This window comes from Uloborus diversus, chromosome 4 (assembly GCF_026930045.1).
Source record: "Uloborus diversus isolate 005 chromosome 4, Udiv.v.3.1, whole genome shotgun sequence".
NCBI classification, from domain to species: Eukaryota; Metazoa; Arthropoda; class Arachnida; order Araneae; family Uloboridae; genus Uloborus; species Uloborus diversus.
In genome coordinates, this window is record NC_072734.1 from 190112705 (window position 1) to 190126056 (window position 13352).

At 31.4% G+C, this 13352-nt stretch overlaps 1 protein-coding gene across 1 annotated transcript in view; it reads right to left on the reverse strand.

The window, feature by feature from the left end:
- Positions 1-11827: 11827 nt before the first annotated feature.
- LOC129220081 (vacuolar protein sorting-associated protein 33A-like) overlaps positions 11828-13352 on the reverse strand; it is an 81300-nt gene continuing 79775 nt past the window's right edge. The window contains exon 16 of the mRNA XM_054854419.1: positions 11828-12399. Coding sequence (XP_054710394.1) covers positions 12308-12399 — 92 coding nt within the window. The 3' untranslated portion in view covers positions 11828-12307. The remainder of the gene's footprint in view (positions 12400-13352) is intronic.

Here is a 13352-nt window from a genome sequence, read left to right on the forward strand (position 1 = left end):
AAGGGTTCACACTGGAGAAAAACCATTCTCTTGTGACTATTGCGATAGAAAGTTTTCTTTCCGTGCAAATTTTAAAACACATTTGAGAATACACACTGAAGAAAAACTGTATTCGTGCGATTATTGCCAACAGACTTTTTCTCAGAAAACACATTTGCAAACACATTTAAGGTTGCACACTAATGAAAAACCATATTCTTGTGAGTTTTGCGAAAAGTCATTTTCTCAGACTGCTAATTTGAAGAGCCATTTGAAGGTGCATACTAAAGAAAAACCATTTTCTTGTGATGCTTGTAAAAAGACATTTTCTTTCAAGGCAAGTTTGAAATCACATTTACTTGTGCATGATAACAATAGAGAAAAGCTGCATTCGTGTGGTTTATGTGAAAAGAAATATTCTCAAAGTTCAGGGTTTAAAAACACATTTGAGGATTCACACTGAAGAAAAACCATATTCCTGTGATTTTTGCGGAAAAACCTTTGCTCAGAATCGGAGCTTCAAAAGTCATTTGAGGACACATAAAAACGAAAAACCATATACTTGTGATTTTTGTGAAAAAGCATTTTCTCTGAAAGCAACTTTGAAAACTCATTTGCGGATGCATACTGAGGAAAAACCATACTCTTGCGATTATTGCCACAAGACATTTACTCAGAGTTCAAACTTAAAAGTCCATTTGAGGGTGCACACTCAAGAAAAACCGAAAGAAAAACAATATTCCTGTGACTGTTGTGAAAAGAAATTTTCTGAGAAAGGCAGCTGGAAGAGGCATTTGAAGATACACACCCAAGAAAAACCATATTCCTGTGATCATTGTGGGAAGGCATTTTCTGAGGGTGGAAATTTAAAAAAACATTTAAGGACTCACACTAAAGAAAAACCCCATGCTTGTGACGTTTGTAAAAAGACCTTTAATCGGAGGGACCATTTGAGGAACCATTTGAGGACACATACCGGAGAAAAACCGTATTCTTGTGGTTTTTATGGAAAAACATTTTCTCAGGAAGGTAGGCTTGAAAAGCCATTTAAAGACTCACACTAAAGAAAAACCGTATTCTTGCGAGTATTGCGAAAAAACATTTTCTTTCGGTTCAAGTTTGAAAGCACATGTGAAAGTTCATACTAAAGAAAAACCAAACTAAAGTGTCAAGCATGAAAATTTTTGTGGGATTCTATTTTTTTTATTTATTTTTTAAGGACTGTTTTAGAGATTAACCTAAATTTGTCAAAAAATGTGAACTTTTAAGAATTAATTGCAGGACCTAAATTTTAATTTTTATTATTCAAACTCAAACACTCATCAGTGAAAAATTAATTTGTTTTGGAAACGTGCCAACATTGAACACGTGCATCACCGAAAATGGCACGCCATGTTTGAGAATTTGATCGTTTTGCATCCTGCAAATGTTTCTTTTGTTTGGAAGTTTAAAGCGATTTCACCATATGCTACCTTTTAATCTTCTCATTTTTATATTAATTTTAATAATGTATTTTTTTCTCTTCATTTTTTTCTTATTTTTAAATGATCGGTAGTTTTTAACTCTTCTCATTAATTCATTTTATTAGGCATATGAAAGCATTTTTTAAAACATTTCTTAACATCCCGATTATTGTATCTAACTCTAAATGTGTTTGTTCTTATTGCAGTAATAATATTCAATCCCCATTGTATTCGACGTTTTTTTTTCCAGACTAGCACTTTCATGCCCTGTGAAAACATTCTCAGAGTTCAAGTATCAAAAGACATTTGCTGATAAGTACTAGAGAAAAAAATTTTCTTTTGAGAATAGCAGGGTTCGTTGATTTAAATCAGCTTGATTTAAATGGTGATTTAAATCAAGTGATTTTAAAAAAAAAAAAATCATTGATTTAAAGCAATTGATTTGAATCAAGTGATTTTTTTTACTAAATCATTAATTAAAATCGATTTTACTTTTATAAATTAATTTTGTATCTTTAGAATGTATTCCTCTAAGTTTAACTTCACTGCATCGTACTTTCTGTGTGTGTAACAGATTTTCACTTCATTGCTTTTACTCCTAAATTACAGTTTAGAACAAAATAAAATTTGGAGTTTTTCTTATACACCATGACTAATATAGTTCAGAAAAGTAATGGTTCAGCATATTATTTTACACTAAAAACGTACATGATAATGGAAACCTTATCTTTAAGCAAAGCATAAAACGAAATCACATCTTATCTAAGTGTTGTAACGTATTTATAAATCTTGAAATATTATTGAATAGTTAGAGAACTTATCTTAATTTTAAAAGTAAGTTGAATGGATTCATCTATTGTATAAAATATATTATGTTTATAAATGTAAAGTAATTAATATCGACTAAATTTTGAACATTTTAAAAAATATATAATTTAAATTAAAAAAAAGTCAATTTAAATCGAAAAAATCTGACTTTATTTTTTTTAAAAATCAAAAAAATCACAAACTTTAGAGAATAGTAAAAAGACATTTGTCGGAAATTTTAAAATTCATTTGAGGTTGAATACTAATGAAAATTCAAATTCCTCTGTTTGTTGTGTGTTCTGACTGTATAATTTAAAGCCTGTTTGTTGTGTGTTCTGACTGTATAATTTAAAGCAACATTCAAGGATGCACAAATGAAGATAAACAATCTTCTTGGGAATTTTTAAAAAAAGTGTTGGCTAATATTCCAGATTTGAAAACTTGTTGAAAAATTCATACACTTCGGAATACATTTCATTATACTCACAGAAGGTAAAGGTTGTTTCCTTCAGTCAAAAGTACTACTTTTAGTCGCTAAAAATTGAGAGAATAAGCAAAAAAAAAAAAAAAAAAAACATGGCGCGAGAAAAACCTTATTTTCCCAACAGTTTTTTTTTTTTTTTTAATTAATGTTTCTAAATGTCCGATTTTTCAAACAAGGCATGGTCTTGGTGATGTCACAAATGCTGCATTTTGCCACATCTTTCTCCCACGTTTCCATGCTATGATAATCAAGAAGCGAATTAAATAGTGCACTCTACACTTGCTATCAACCCTAACGTTTCCAATAAACGTGAGTAAAGATGCGAATTAAATATTACACTCTGTGAATGGCATCCGTGAATAAATTTTCATCATTTGTGATTAGTGATGTAAAAATACCCGGGTATTTATTTCAAAAATTTATATTCAACTAAAATACTTTTCTGTATGTATTCCACTATGTATATATAACCAACCATATACAAAACAATAAATTTTGGCCCAAAAATTGTATTTTGATCATATATTTAAAGAACTATTTGTGAAACAACTTAGCAATCTATGATATTCACATTAAATGGGTTGGATATGCCTAATCAATATTGATAGCCAAATTTCAGATATAAAAAGCCATTCAACAAAAAGTAAAAAGCTTAACTGGTTACAAAAAAAAGCAAACATCCTATTAAGTTTTAGACTAGTTCAGTCTAAATTCTGACAGTATTTTTTGATAAGATTTCATTAAGTTCTTTAATTAAAAAAGTATAATATATAAATTTTTATATTTCATTTTTACAGTTTGTTTTAAAAAGAAAATCAACCACCTTTTGTTACCACCTAAAATTTTTTTGCAAAATGCGCAATTACTAGGGAAAAAGTTCTCAAACTTCAGACCTCCGCGGAGCCCTTTCCCCCCTACAAGCGCAAAAAAATAAGTGAATAAATAAATTGATATAATTAAATCTATTTTTACTTCCTTTTACAAAAAAGGAAGTATTGTATTTGTGAAAAAAATTTTCCCTCAAAAATCGACCTTAATTTCCATTTTACTCACCCCCGAATGAATGTCGAGTTTTTTTTTTCAACTTGACCACACGTGGATAAGTGCCTAAGAAGGTATGCGAAATATCCATTTTGACGATTCCCGAGTTAGTTACAACGAGTTTTCAACGATTTTGATGCAAGGCTTCCGATTTGTAGAAAAAGCCACGTTGTTTGCAGGCCCGTGTCCAGATTTTCATAAAGGGAGGGGTTTTAATCTTACCAGTAGAGGGGGGGGGGAGAATTCAACCCCCCTTACAGCTTTTAGTTTTACGACAAATTGCCGATCCCAGTATGGCGTTTATTCACATGTAAGGACTGCTGTATTCTTGAAGAATACCTCTAGCTGTACAAGTTATCAAAGTATTCCTTCGTTTCACAGATTCGCTTTAATCAAACTTTGCTTGCTTCTTTTTAATTAAATCTGTTTTACTATGTAGTATATTGCAATGAGTATTAAAAACTCTTCACAAATTCTTTTATAATGTAGAATGTATATCAGGTTGTTATGTTCTGAAATAATGCTTAATAAACTAAACAAGAAAGAGCTCTTTGCAGATGCAAATTACATAGCCAAGCACAATCACTAATGCATCTTCATAGATGTAACATATGCCAAATTCACCATAAGCTCCTTACAATAAGCAATATTCTTTCTTTGCATTGGTAGATCATTCAGCGGTTCGTCCGCCATACTTTTTCCGAAATATTACATCAGTTTGTAAGGCTTTAGCAGTTGTAAATCGCAAAAAACTTCAGACAGAAAATTAAAATGAAATAAAAACGCTGAACGCAAACTTTCTCATTAAAGTAAATTTAAGTCAAATATACATTTTCTTCATTTTGCTTATTTTTTCCCCAAGGGAGGGGTTTAACCCCTAAAACTCTCCCCTTGGACACGGCGCTGGTTGTTTGTTTATGTGTACTATGTGTGAAAGTTAAAGTACTTGCAGAACAATTTTGATCAAATGATTTTACGTTGCAGAACATTGTCTGCTTTGGGGTGTATTTAGTAGTTTATCATTTTTGTTCCTGCTTAGTATTTTGTAAATGTTTTTTCTTTTCATTTTGTGCAAGTTTTACTATTTTGCACTTTGCAGTTTTACATGTATTTTTTGTGCAAAGATTAGATGTATGAATTTGTTTAATTTATGTGCCATTTTCCTGTAATGAGGGTACAGTTTCGGCTTTAAAAAAAAATCATCTGACGAATATCCGTTCTACTCAGGGTTGGCAGGTTTCTGCCGAGGCGGTTAAAACCATTGGTAGAAACCGGTTAAAACAGGCATGGCAAAAACCACTTTCTGCCACATTTGCGGCAGAAACTGGCAAAAAGTCACAAAATGACAAAAAATTAATTATTGACCCAGAAAATGCGTGGAAAAAATAATTGTTAACCAAAGCACAATTTAATTGCAATATTATCACAGTTCAAAATCAAATGTTATTGTTTGGATCCTGCAGTTGCCTCTTAGAAAAGGTGGTTCCTTAAATCTGAAGTTTCTTAATTTAATATGTACAAATTAGAATATTCTTGCAACAGAAGAGCTACAGGCAATCAAGGAACAAGCAATGTTCGTGAAACTTTCATTTGTTGTAGGTACATTTTTTTTAAAGTGGTCCACCATGCAGTTGCTGAGATTGTGGTAAAAATTTGACTGGAAAAATCAGTTTTGAGAAGCTGTGACATTAGGTACAAAATCTATGTTGATATTGGCAAGTAAAATTCTGGCACTTTCTTCTTAAAGCACATGATAATTTCAATCACAAGCAATTTAGATGAAGCATATAAGTGAGCAAATTACAATCCGTAATGCCCGTTTCATTCTATATGTCACTCCTCTTTCCTAAGCACCCATTGATTTTTCGTCCATTGTTAGATTAATCCAAATATTACAGACATCTGCAATTCAAAAGTTCCCTTTCCAAACTAAATCAAGGGCACTAGCATAAGATTTTATTTTTTAAAATGATTGAATAAAATTAAATTTTTTAGTTTAAAACGAATATCATTTAGTAATTACTTGAGTTATTAAAGATGCTTTTAAGTTTTTGCCAGTTTCTGCCGGTTTTAACCCGTTATAACCAGTTTCTGCCACTGGCATGGCAAAAACTAGTTTCTGCCGGCAGAAAGCCAACCCTGGTTCTACTATTTGCAGAATATAAGATAGGAAAAAAACCTGGTGTAGCTCAAACATAATTTAATGAATTGTGGGCTAATGCGAAACAAAAATATACTACAAAAGAAAAATTTATGAAGTGAGCAAATGATCGTTTACTAGATTACCACCAAAAGCACCAAGCAAAGAATTCTTCCAATATTCCCTTTTATTGTGGTCTTTTATTATTAGACGGTACTTATACCTGTATTTTATAAATATTTAAAAAGAATAATAATATTTTTCGTAAGTACAGTAAAACCTGTAAAGTTGACCACCTTTGTAAGTTGACCACCTGTATAAGTTGACCGCCTTTGTCAGGAACGGAATTAGTCCTATCTTATATAATGAAGGAAAACCTCTCCAACTTGACCACCTCTCTATCTTGACCACCTGTCTATCTTGACCACTAATATACACCAGCTTCGGTTTGGAGTACTGTAAAAAACCTTCTGTAAGTTGACCACTAGGCAAAAGCAAAAGCTTTATAAGTTATGCCTCAAATAAGAAACCAGACATTTTAGAAAAACCTATGAATATTTATGTTTCCATCGAAAAACATTGGGCTACTGTTAAGTCCCAGAAAATGAGCCTAACTTCAATAAGGAGTTATTTTGTTGAAAAGTAGATTACCATGGTTACAAATGTACAAGAAAAAATCAAATGAAGAATTTGAATCATTTATCACTTGTCATGAATTTTTAGGAATAGTTAATATCAAGTAGTTTTTATAAGCAATAAAAACTACTTGATATTAACAATAAGCAATGAGGCTTTTTTTTTTGATCGATTCACAGAAATTTAAAACTTGTATATTACTTTACTCGTCATTCTGGTAAATAATCTCTAAAAATATTTTTAAAACATTTTTCTTATTGTTTTAAAGTAATGTTAAACAATGAAAGTGAGTTTAAAGTATCCCAATCAGTTAAAAAATTAATAATGGGACAAGAAATGACAAAAAAAAAAAGTTTTTATTACTACCCTCTATAAGTTGACCACCATAGTACTGCACCGCAAGTGGTCAACTTACACAGGTTTCACTGTACTAAAAATACACGTGATATAGATGGTGGTGCGTTAAGTCTTCAAGCTGACCATGTATCACCAAGGGGGGGGGGGGATAAAAAATGCCAAAAAAACATCACATGATTAATGGACGGCCCCTAAAAGATAATGATTTCTTCTTGAAATCATGATTATAGAGCCCGAATTACTTTAAGACAAAGAGTCAAGTTAAAGGAGCAAACGGACTAATCTTGTGCAGATGAAGGCTTTGTCAGTAACTGTATGTAAAAAAAAACCTATAGGCAGCAAAAGACATTTAAGTTATGTAAAATAAACAATATACAGGCAGCGGTAACGGTCTCTTGGTGAATCTTACTGTAAACATACCTGCCAAACCTTCCGGATTTCCCGGAAGTTTTACGGATTTTTATGTCCTTTTCCGTTTTTCCGGTTATGAGCAAAATCTTCCGGATTTTTCACGTTTTGTAGGAAAAATAATTATCTCGCCAATTTTGGCGCTAACGATACTTTTGTGGAACGCGGCACCGCGTTTTAGGCCAAGTAGCCAAGGAAAGGTTGCCGTAAGAGAATGGCACGAGAAGAAGCGAGGCAAGATTATGACGTCACTGAGTGATACAGCGCATGACTCCATCGGGATCCAATCAAAGCAAGCGTCGCGGCGGGCAACTAAGGGCACAATTTCGGCGCCAATTATCTTCTCATTCTCTCAATTCGAGCTGTTTTTGCTTCGTTCTTTTTTTAAGATGAGTAACAAATGTTATTTCCAAACTTTTAAAGAAAGCAATAAAAGTAATATTTACTAAACGAAAGTAATTTCAATTGATATGAAATTCATAACTAATATATTGTTAAATGTAAAGAGGGTAGGTGTCCTGTTTGATTTTATTTTACGTTAAAATCTTGTGGATAAAAATAAAAAAATCTTCCGGATTTTTTTTCTCGGAGGTTGGCAGGTATGCTGTAAATATTGAGGCGCAATGCGTTGTTGTTGAGGAAAAAAAATCACAGATAATCCGCGGCAGCGTATAATCCACACTTCATTAACTTTACTTTTTTAACAGATAATCCGCGGATTATATACAGGAAAATACGGTATTAAATAGAGTGAAACCTGTGTAAGTTCACCACTTGCAGTGCACTACTTAAACAGGCGGTCAACTTTACAGGATTTACTGTAGTAACTTTTGTTTTTGGCAACAGTTGAAAAGCGGAAGTAAAAGGCATGCATTAGGGCAGAGAACTTAAGAAATAGAGTTTAAATAACAGCAAATGAAACATCACAGAAGCTTGTTAACAAACTTTTAATAACACTGTGTATAAAAAGCTTAAAACAATTAGAATAAATACATAAAGCATTACAAATATTATTTAGCTCCATTTGAAAAATGTACTTTTTTAATTAATTATTCACATAAAAATTACAAATTTTCATACAATTTTTTTCTTACAAAATAAGCATTAAAGCTTGAAATTTTGTTACAGTTTGCATATTTACCAACTTAATAAACGTTTTCAGCACCCCCCCCCCTTTGTTTGAACATTTTACACTCTTACTGGTGCCATAAAAAAAGTCAAGAAAATTTCTCAAGAAGATATCATGTACATGTTTGGTGATATGAAATTTCTTTCACAATGAGGGTCACCATCTAGAAATAAAGCGATAAGTTCGGGTATTTTACCTTACCCTACAGTTGGGGCAAATCTAACCTGGCAGCATTGTGAAAGCAACGCAGATCACGTCATTAAGATTGTTGTCGATCGTTTTGTCGATTTCTCGTTTTGCGTGCATGATATATCAGAAAGTTACTTATATATTTGTGTAAAACATTTAATGCATGTTTGTCTGGTTAATTTTTATGATCTGAACCTAAATTTATTTATTTATTTTTAATTATTAATTTCTTTTTTTCTGAAATTTTATAAGTTAATATCAAAACTTACCGAAATTTTGCACAAAATGTTTTTTTTTTTTTAAATATTAACTTTCATTTTTAGTTAAAATTTAGGTTCCGATCATACAAATAAACTAGACAAACATGCATGAAAAGTTTTACGGAAATATATAAGAAACTTTTTGAAATATATCATGCATGCAAAACAAGAAACTGGCACTTGAGAAAAAGAGGCTTAAACAGCTGCTGTTAACATAAATGTCTAAGAGGAAAGCATACGCATTTTTCCGATAACTTGGAAAGTTTTTCGCGTATGGTAATAAATAAGGTATCAAAGTGTTCAGAATTAAATTATGCATAACATATATTTTTTCCAGAAAGTCAAAAATTTTGAAGGTTAAAGGTCCTTAGACCCTTTAAGACAATGTCAGGTCAGGTTTGACTCAATTCTAGTTAACAGCTTTAACAACTATGCAGTATTCCTATTGCACGGTTTTTAAGACTATTAACTAGAATAAGTTTACAAAAACGAAAGATAAATGGGAATGTTCCTCGTTGAAATAATAAACAGGGTGTTTAGTAAGTGTTGCACTGATAAAGAAAATTTATTTTAAAAAAACTTTAAGATTTGTAGTGCCGTGCTAAGAGCTAAAGTCGTATCTGCATTTTTATGAAAATTGAGTTACAGTCACCAGGTGGTTCTGTATCAAGTAGTTTACCTAATTACAATGTTTTATGGTCATTTGTAAACAGCAGGGTTGGAAAATACCATAATATTTTCAAAAATATCGAAAATATCCAATATTTTGATATATATCCCATATTTTCAATCAGCGCAAACTAAAGCCTTTGAATTTAGTAAATGCATCTCAAATCACTGTTGTTTAGTTTATTATATTATTGTTATAATATACAGATTTAAATGTTAATGTTTCTTTCATTATTTATGTCTAAATATATATTTCATGTAAAAATTTCTGTACTTTAATTAGTATTTTTATAGGAATGATAGTTACAATTATTTGCAAAATCTGATAATTAAATGTTAAAAACTTAATTGCTATTCATCAATTTATATAGATATTGGCTGTATATTTAATTAAATACTACTACTAACTAATTTACGTGTTCCTTGTAAATATCACAGAAAAACATTGTATCGGATACAATATAAACTTGGGGTGTGTCTTATAATGCACTTTTTAAAAAAGTTTTGGATTTCTTATGGGGCACCCCTTTAATTGCTTCCTCTTGATGAAAAAATACACATATAAAAGTTTCGTAGAATTTGAACATAATTTAGGGGGTGCTACCAGTGATTAAAATTACATTCATTGTGAAAAAAATCAACTCCCCAATATATCTTGTCATATTTTTAATCAACGTGAAATTAGGTTGGTTGGGTTTAACAGCATAACACAAATACCTATTTCTTATATATACATGAAAATAATAAGCTTTTCATGGTTGTCATTTTATGTAATAATGTCGAAAAAGCATCCGAAAGTTTGGTAATGCCATTCAAATCACAGATTTACACTTTTGGTCTTTTACTTCAGCAATATTGTAATTTTTCTCTTTGTTACTTCCATGTAACAATACAAACATTTCACTAATTGCTACTTATTATCCAGACTATTTGATAGTCTCTTCTAAAACTTGATGTTTCCTTGGATTTTAATTCTACATCATCTGCTAGGCAGCGTTTCACCAGAAAAGTTGTTTGTTTAGGAAAAAAACATTCTCTCTCTCTCTCTGTGTGTGTGTGTGGAGTTTCTATTTCTAGAAATGGCGTCTCAGAAATTTAGCCTCCCTGGTGCCTTCAAAACGAATAAGAACACCATCAACTTCTAACAAGTAGATGTCGAAATAAGATTGCTTGAAGCAACAATTAAAATTTCGGCATTTTCCTTCTTGTAAGTGAAATTGGTTTTTAACACCGTAAGACCAAATCTAGATTTAACTTTTAATGTAAATTCTTGTTCTTCAGGATTAGTTGAAGTACATTCAAATACAACAGAAGCTAAAAACTACACTTTCAAAAGAGTTTATCCAGATTCTTCACGATTTTCCATCTTTTTAAATGTCTTCTTTTCGTATAAATTATGTTTCCTTTTTAATTAGAGATATATTGGTTACTAATTTAGCCTCATCATGCTGGTTTTTGTTTCGTCAGAAATGATTTATCGTTTGAAACTGAGGTCTTGCGGAAAGTATCACCAGCTGGAGCAATGTCAAGCAAGAACGATTGTTTCCATTAATTTTCTTTTTGAATAATTATAACAGAATGTTTTTTTTTTCTTTCTCTCCCCTCCCTCCTCCCCGCCAAGGTCAGAGATTTCTTTTCTGATGAAAGTCTCCTGTCACTTAATCAGTAGGACGTTTGATCTCTTATACATAATTATGATAATTGACGAGGATGTTTCCTTAATGATTTTGAAAAAGTTGTAGCTGCAGAAATTTTCACAACAGCAAAACTAAACAAAGCTTAGATTTTGAATTGTTATTTAAATTTTTTCCATTCTATTAGCAATTAAAAAGAACATCTATTTTTATCAGAAAGGAAAAAATGATAGCATTTGTGTAAAAAAAGAAGCATTTATATTTGAGTTAACTTACAGTTGAGAGTTGACTGTAGCTACAAGTAATTAAACTGATTTCATAAAATGTAAAATACAAAGTCAATGACAATCTAAATTATCACTAATTAAAACAAGTCACATAAATAAATATAATAATAATCAATGCTAAAAAAATTAAATAAATAAATTTAAAAAAATAAATAAAAAGAGAGTTGACAAATTTTGCAGCAGTGGTAGCACCCTCTAAATATTATTCAATTTTTATTTTTCAGATATGAGAATTTTTTTCTCATCCAAAGGAACAAAATGAGAGGGTGCCTCATGAAAAAATAACACCTTTAATAATAAGACGCACCCTAATAAACATATTGTATTTATGATAGGTTAGTTAATACATCATATAAATATGGAATATTACTTTGGTCACTTAAAATAATAAATGAATGCTATTAATATGACTAATATAATTTTTATATTGAAAATATCATACTTCAAAAAATAAATATCGAAGTGACTTATGTGTTAGGGGCTTTGAGGATTAAAACCTCAGAACTTTTCGTTTTTAACATACATTACTAATTCTAAAATGAAAGTTTATTTAAATATTACGACTGTTACAACCAAACCCTGACCCCCTGTAATGCCTGCTTCGAAGTTCAGAATCGTCTTCCTCAGAACTACAACAGCTGCACACTTAGAAGTGTATTATCGTTATGAGAAAAAAATTTTGAGATAAGGATCAAAATAGAAAAATAATGTTTGAATCTATAGTATGCTTCTCCAAATACATTTCCTTTTCAGGACAAGACTTAATTAACACCCAACACAATTAGCTTTTGATGACAAATTCACTGTTAGACACTGGAATTTCATCAACTGGGGGCCTTGAGTTCTTCTTGTAGGTTCTCCAGAAATGTATTTCCATTAACTAGTTTTGTGGTAGCAATTAAATATTCGGTAAGAGCTGTAGAAAGAAAATAAAGATTCAATTTTTTTATAAAATTGTTTTTGAAACATAGGGGTCGTCCACAAATGATGACAAGCTTCGAGGAGGAGTGGTTGGTGAAGTTGTGACAAGAAAGAGGCAGGTGGTAGTAAAAAGTGGGGCATCAAACATTTTAATTGACATTTTATAGTAAAACTAGTGGTACCCGCACGGCTTTGCCCGTAATAAAAAAATTAAAAGGTCTTTTGGTTTGCCTGTATATTTACAAAAAATGGATGATGAATTTCTCGCCAATTGGCTTGTGCCCATGTTACGGTTCCACGTTTTGATAATTTCGTATCTCGCCAATTGGCTTGTGCCCATGTTACGGTTCCATGTTATGATAATTTCATAATTTACTCGTCCATCTTATGATAATTTTGTTCTTAAAATTGGAATAGAAAAAGAACCACATCGAATTTTTGAAAAGTCATTTGATTTGCCTGTATATTTACAAAAAATGGATGATGAATTTCTCGCCAATTGGCTTGTGCCCATGTTACGGTTCCACGTTTTGATAATTTCGTATCTCGCCAATTGGCTTGTGCCCATGTTACGGTTCCATGTTATGATAATTTCATAATTTACTCGTCCATCTTATGATAATTTTGTTCTTAAAATTGGAATAGAAAAAGAACCACATCGAATTTTTGAAAAGTCACTTCGAGGTGCACACCCCCATGCTACAAACTGACTTTGTGCCAAATTTCATGAAAATCGGCCAAACGGTCTAGGCGCTATGCGCGTCACAGAGATCCTGACAGACAGAGAGACTTTCAGCTTTATTATTAGTAAAGATGATTATGCAATATAGCGAGACATGTGACGATGGAAGGGAAGGGGGTTGATATGTTGAAAAAAAAGGAGTGACATCATTTATGGAGCCCCATACAGAAACCAAAGTTTCAGGGGAAGGAAAACTTAGCAAAAAT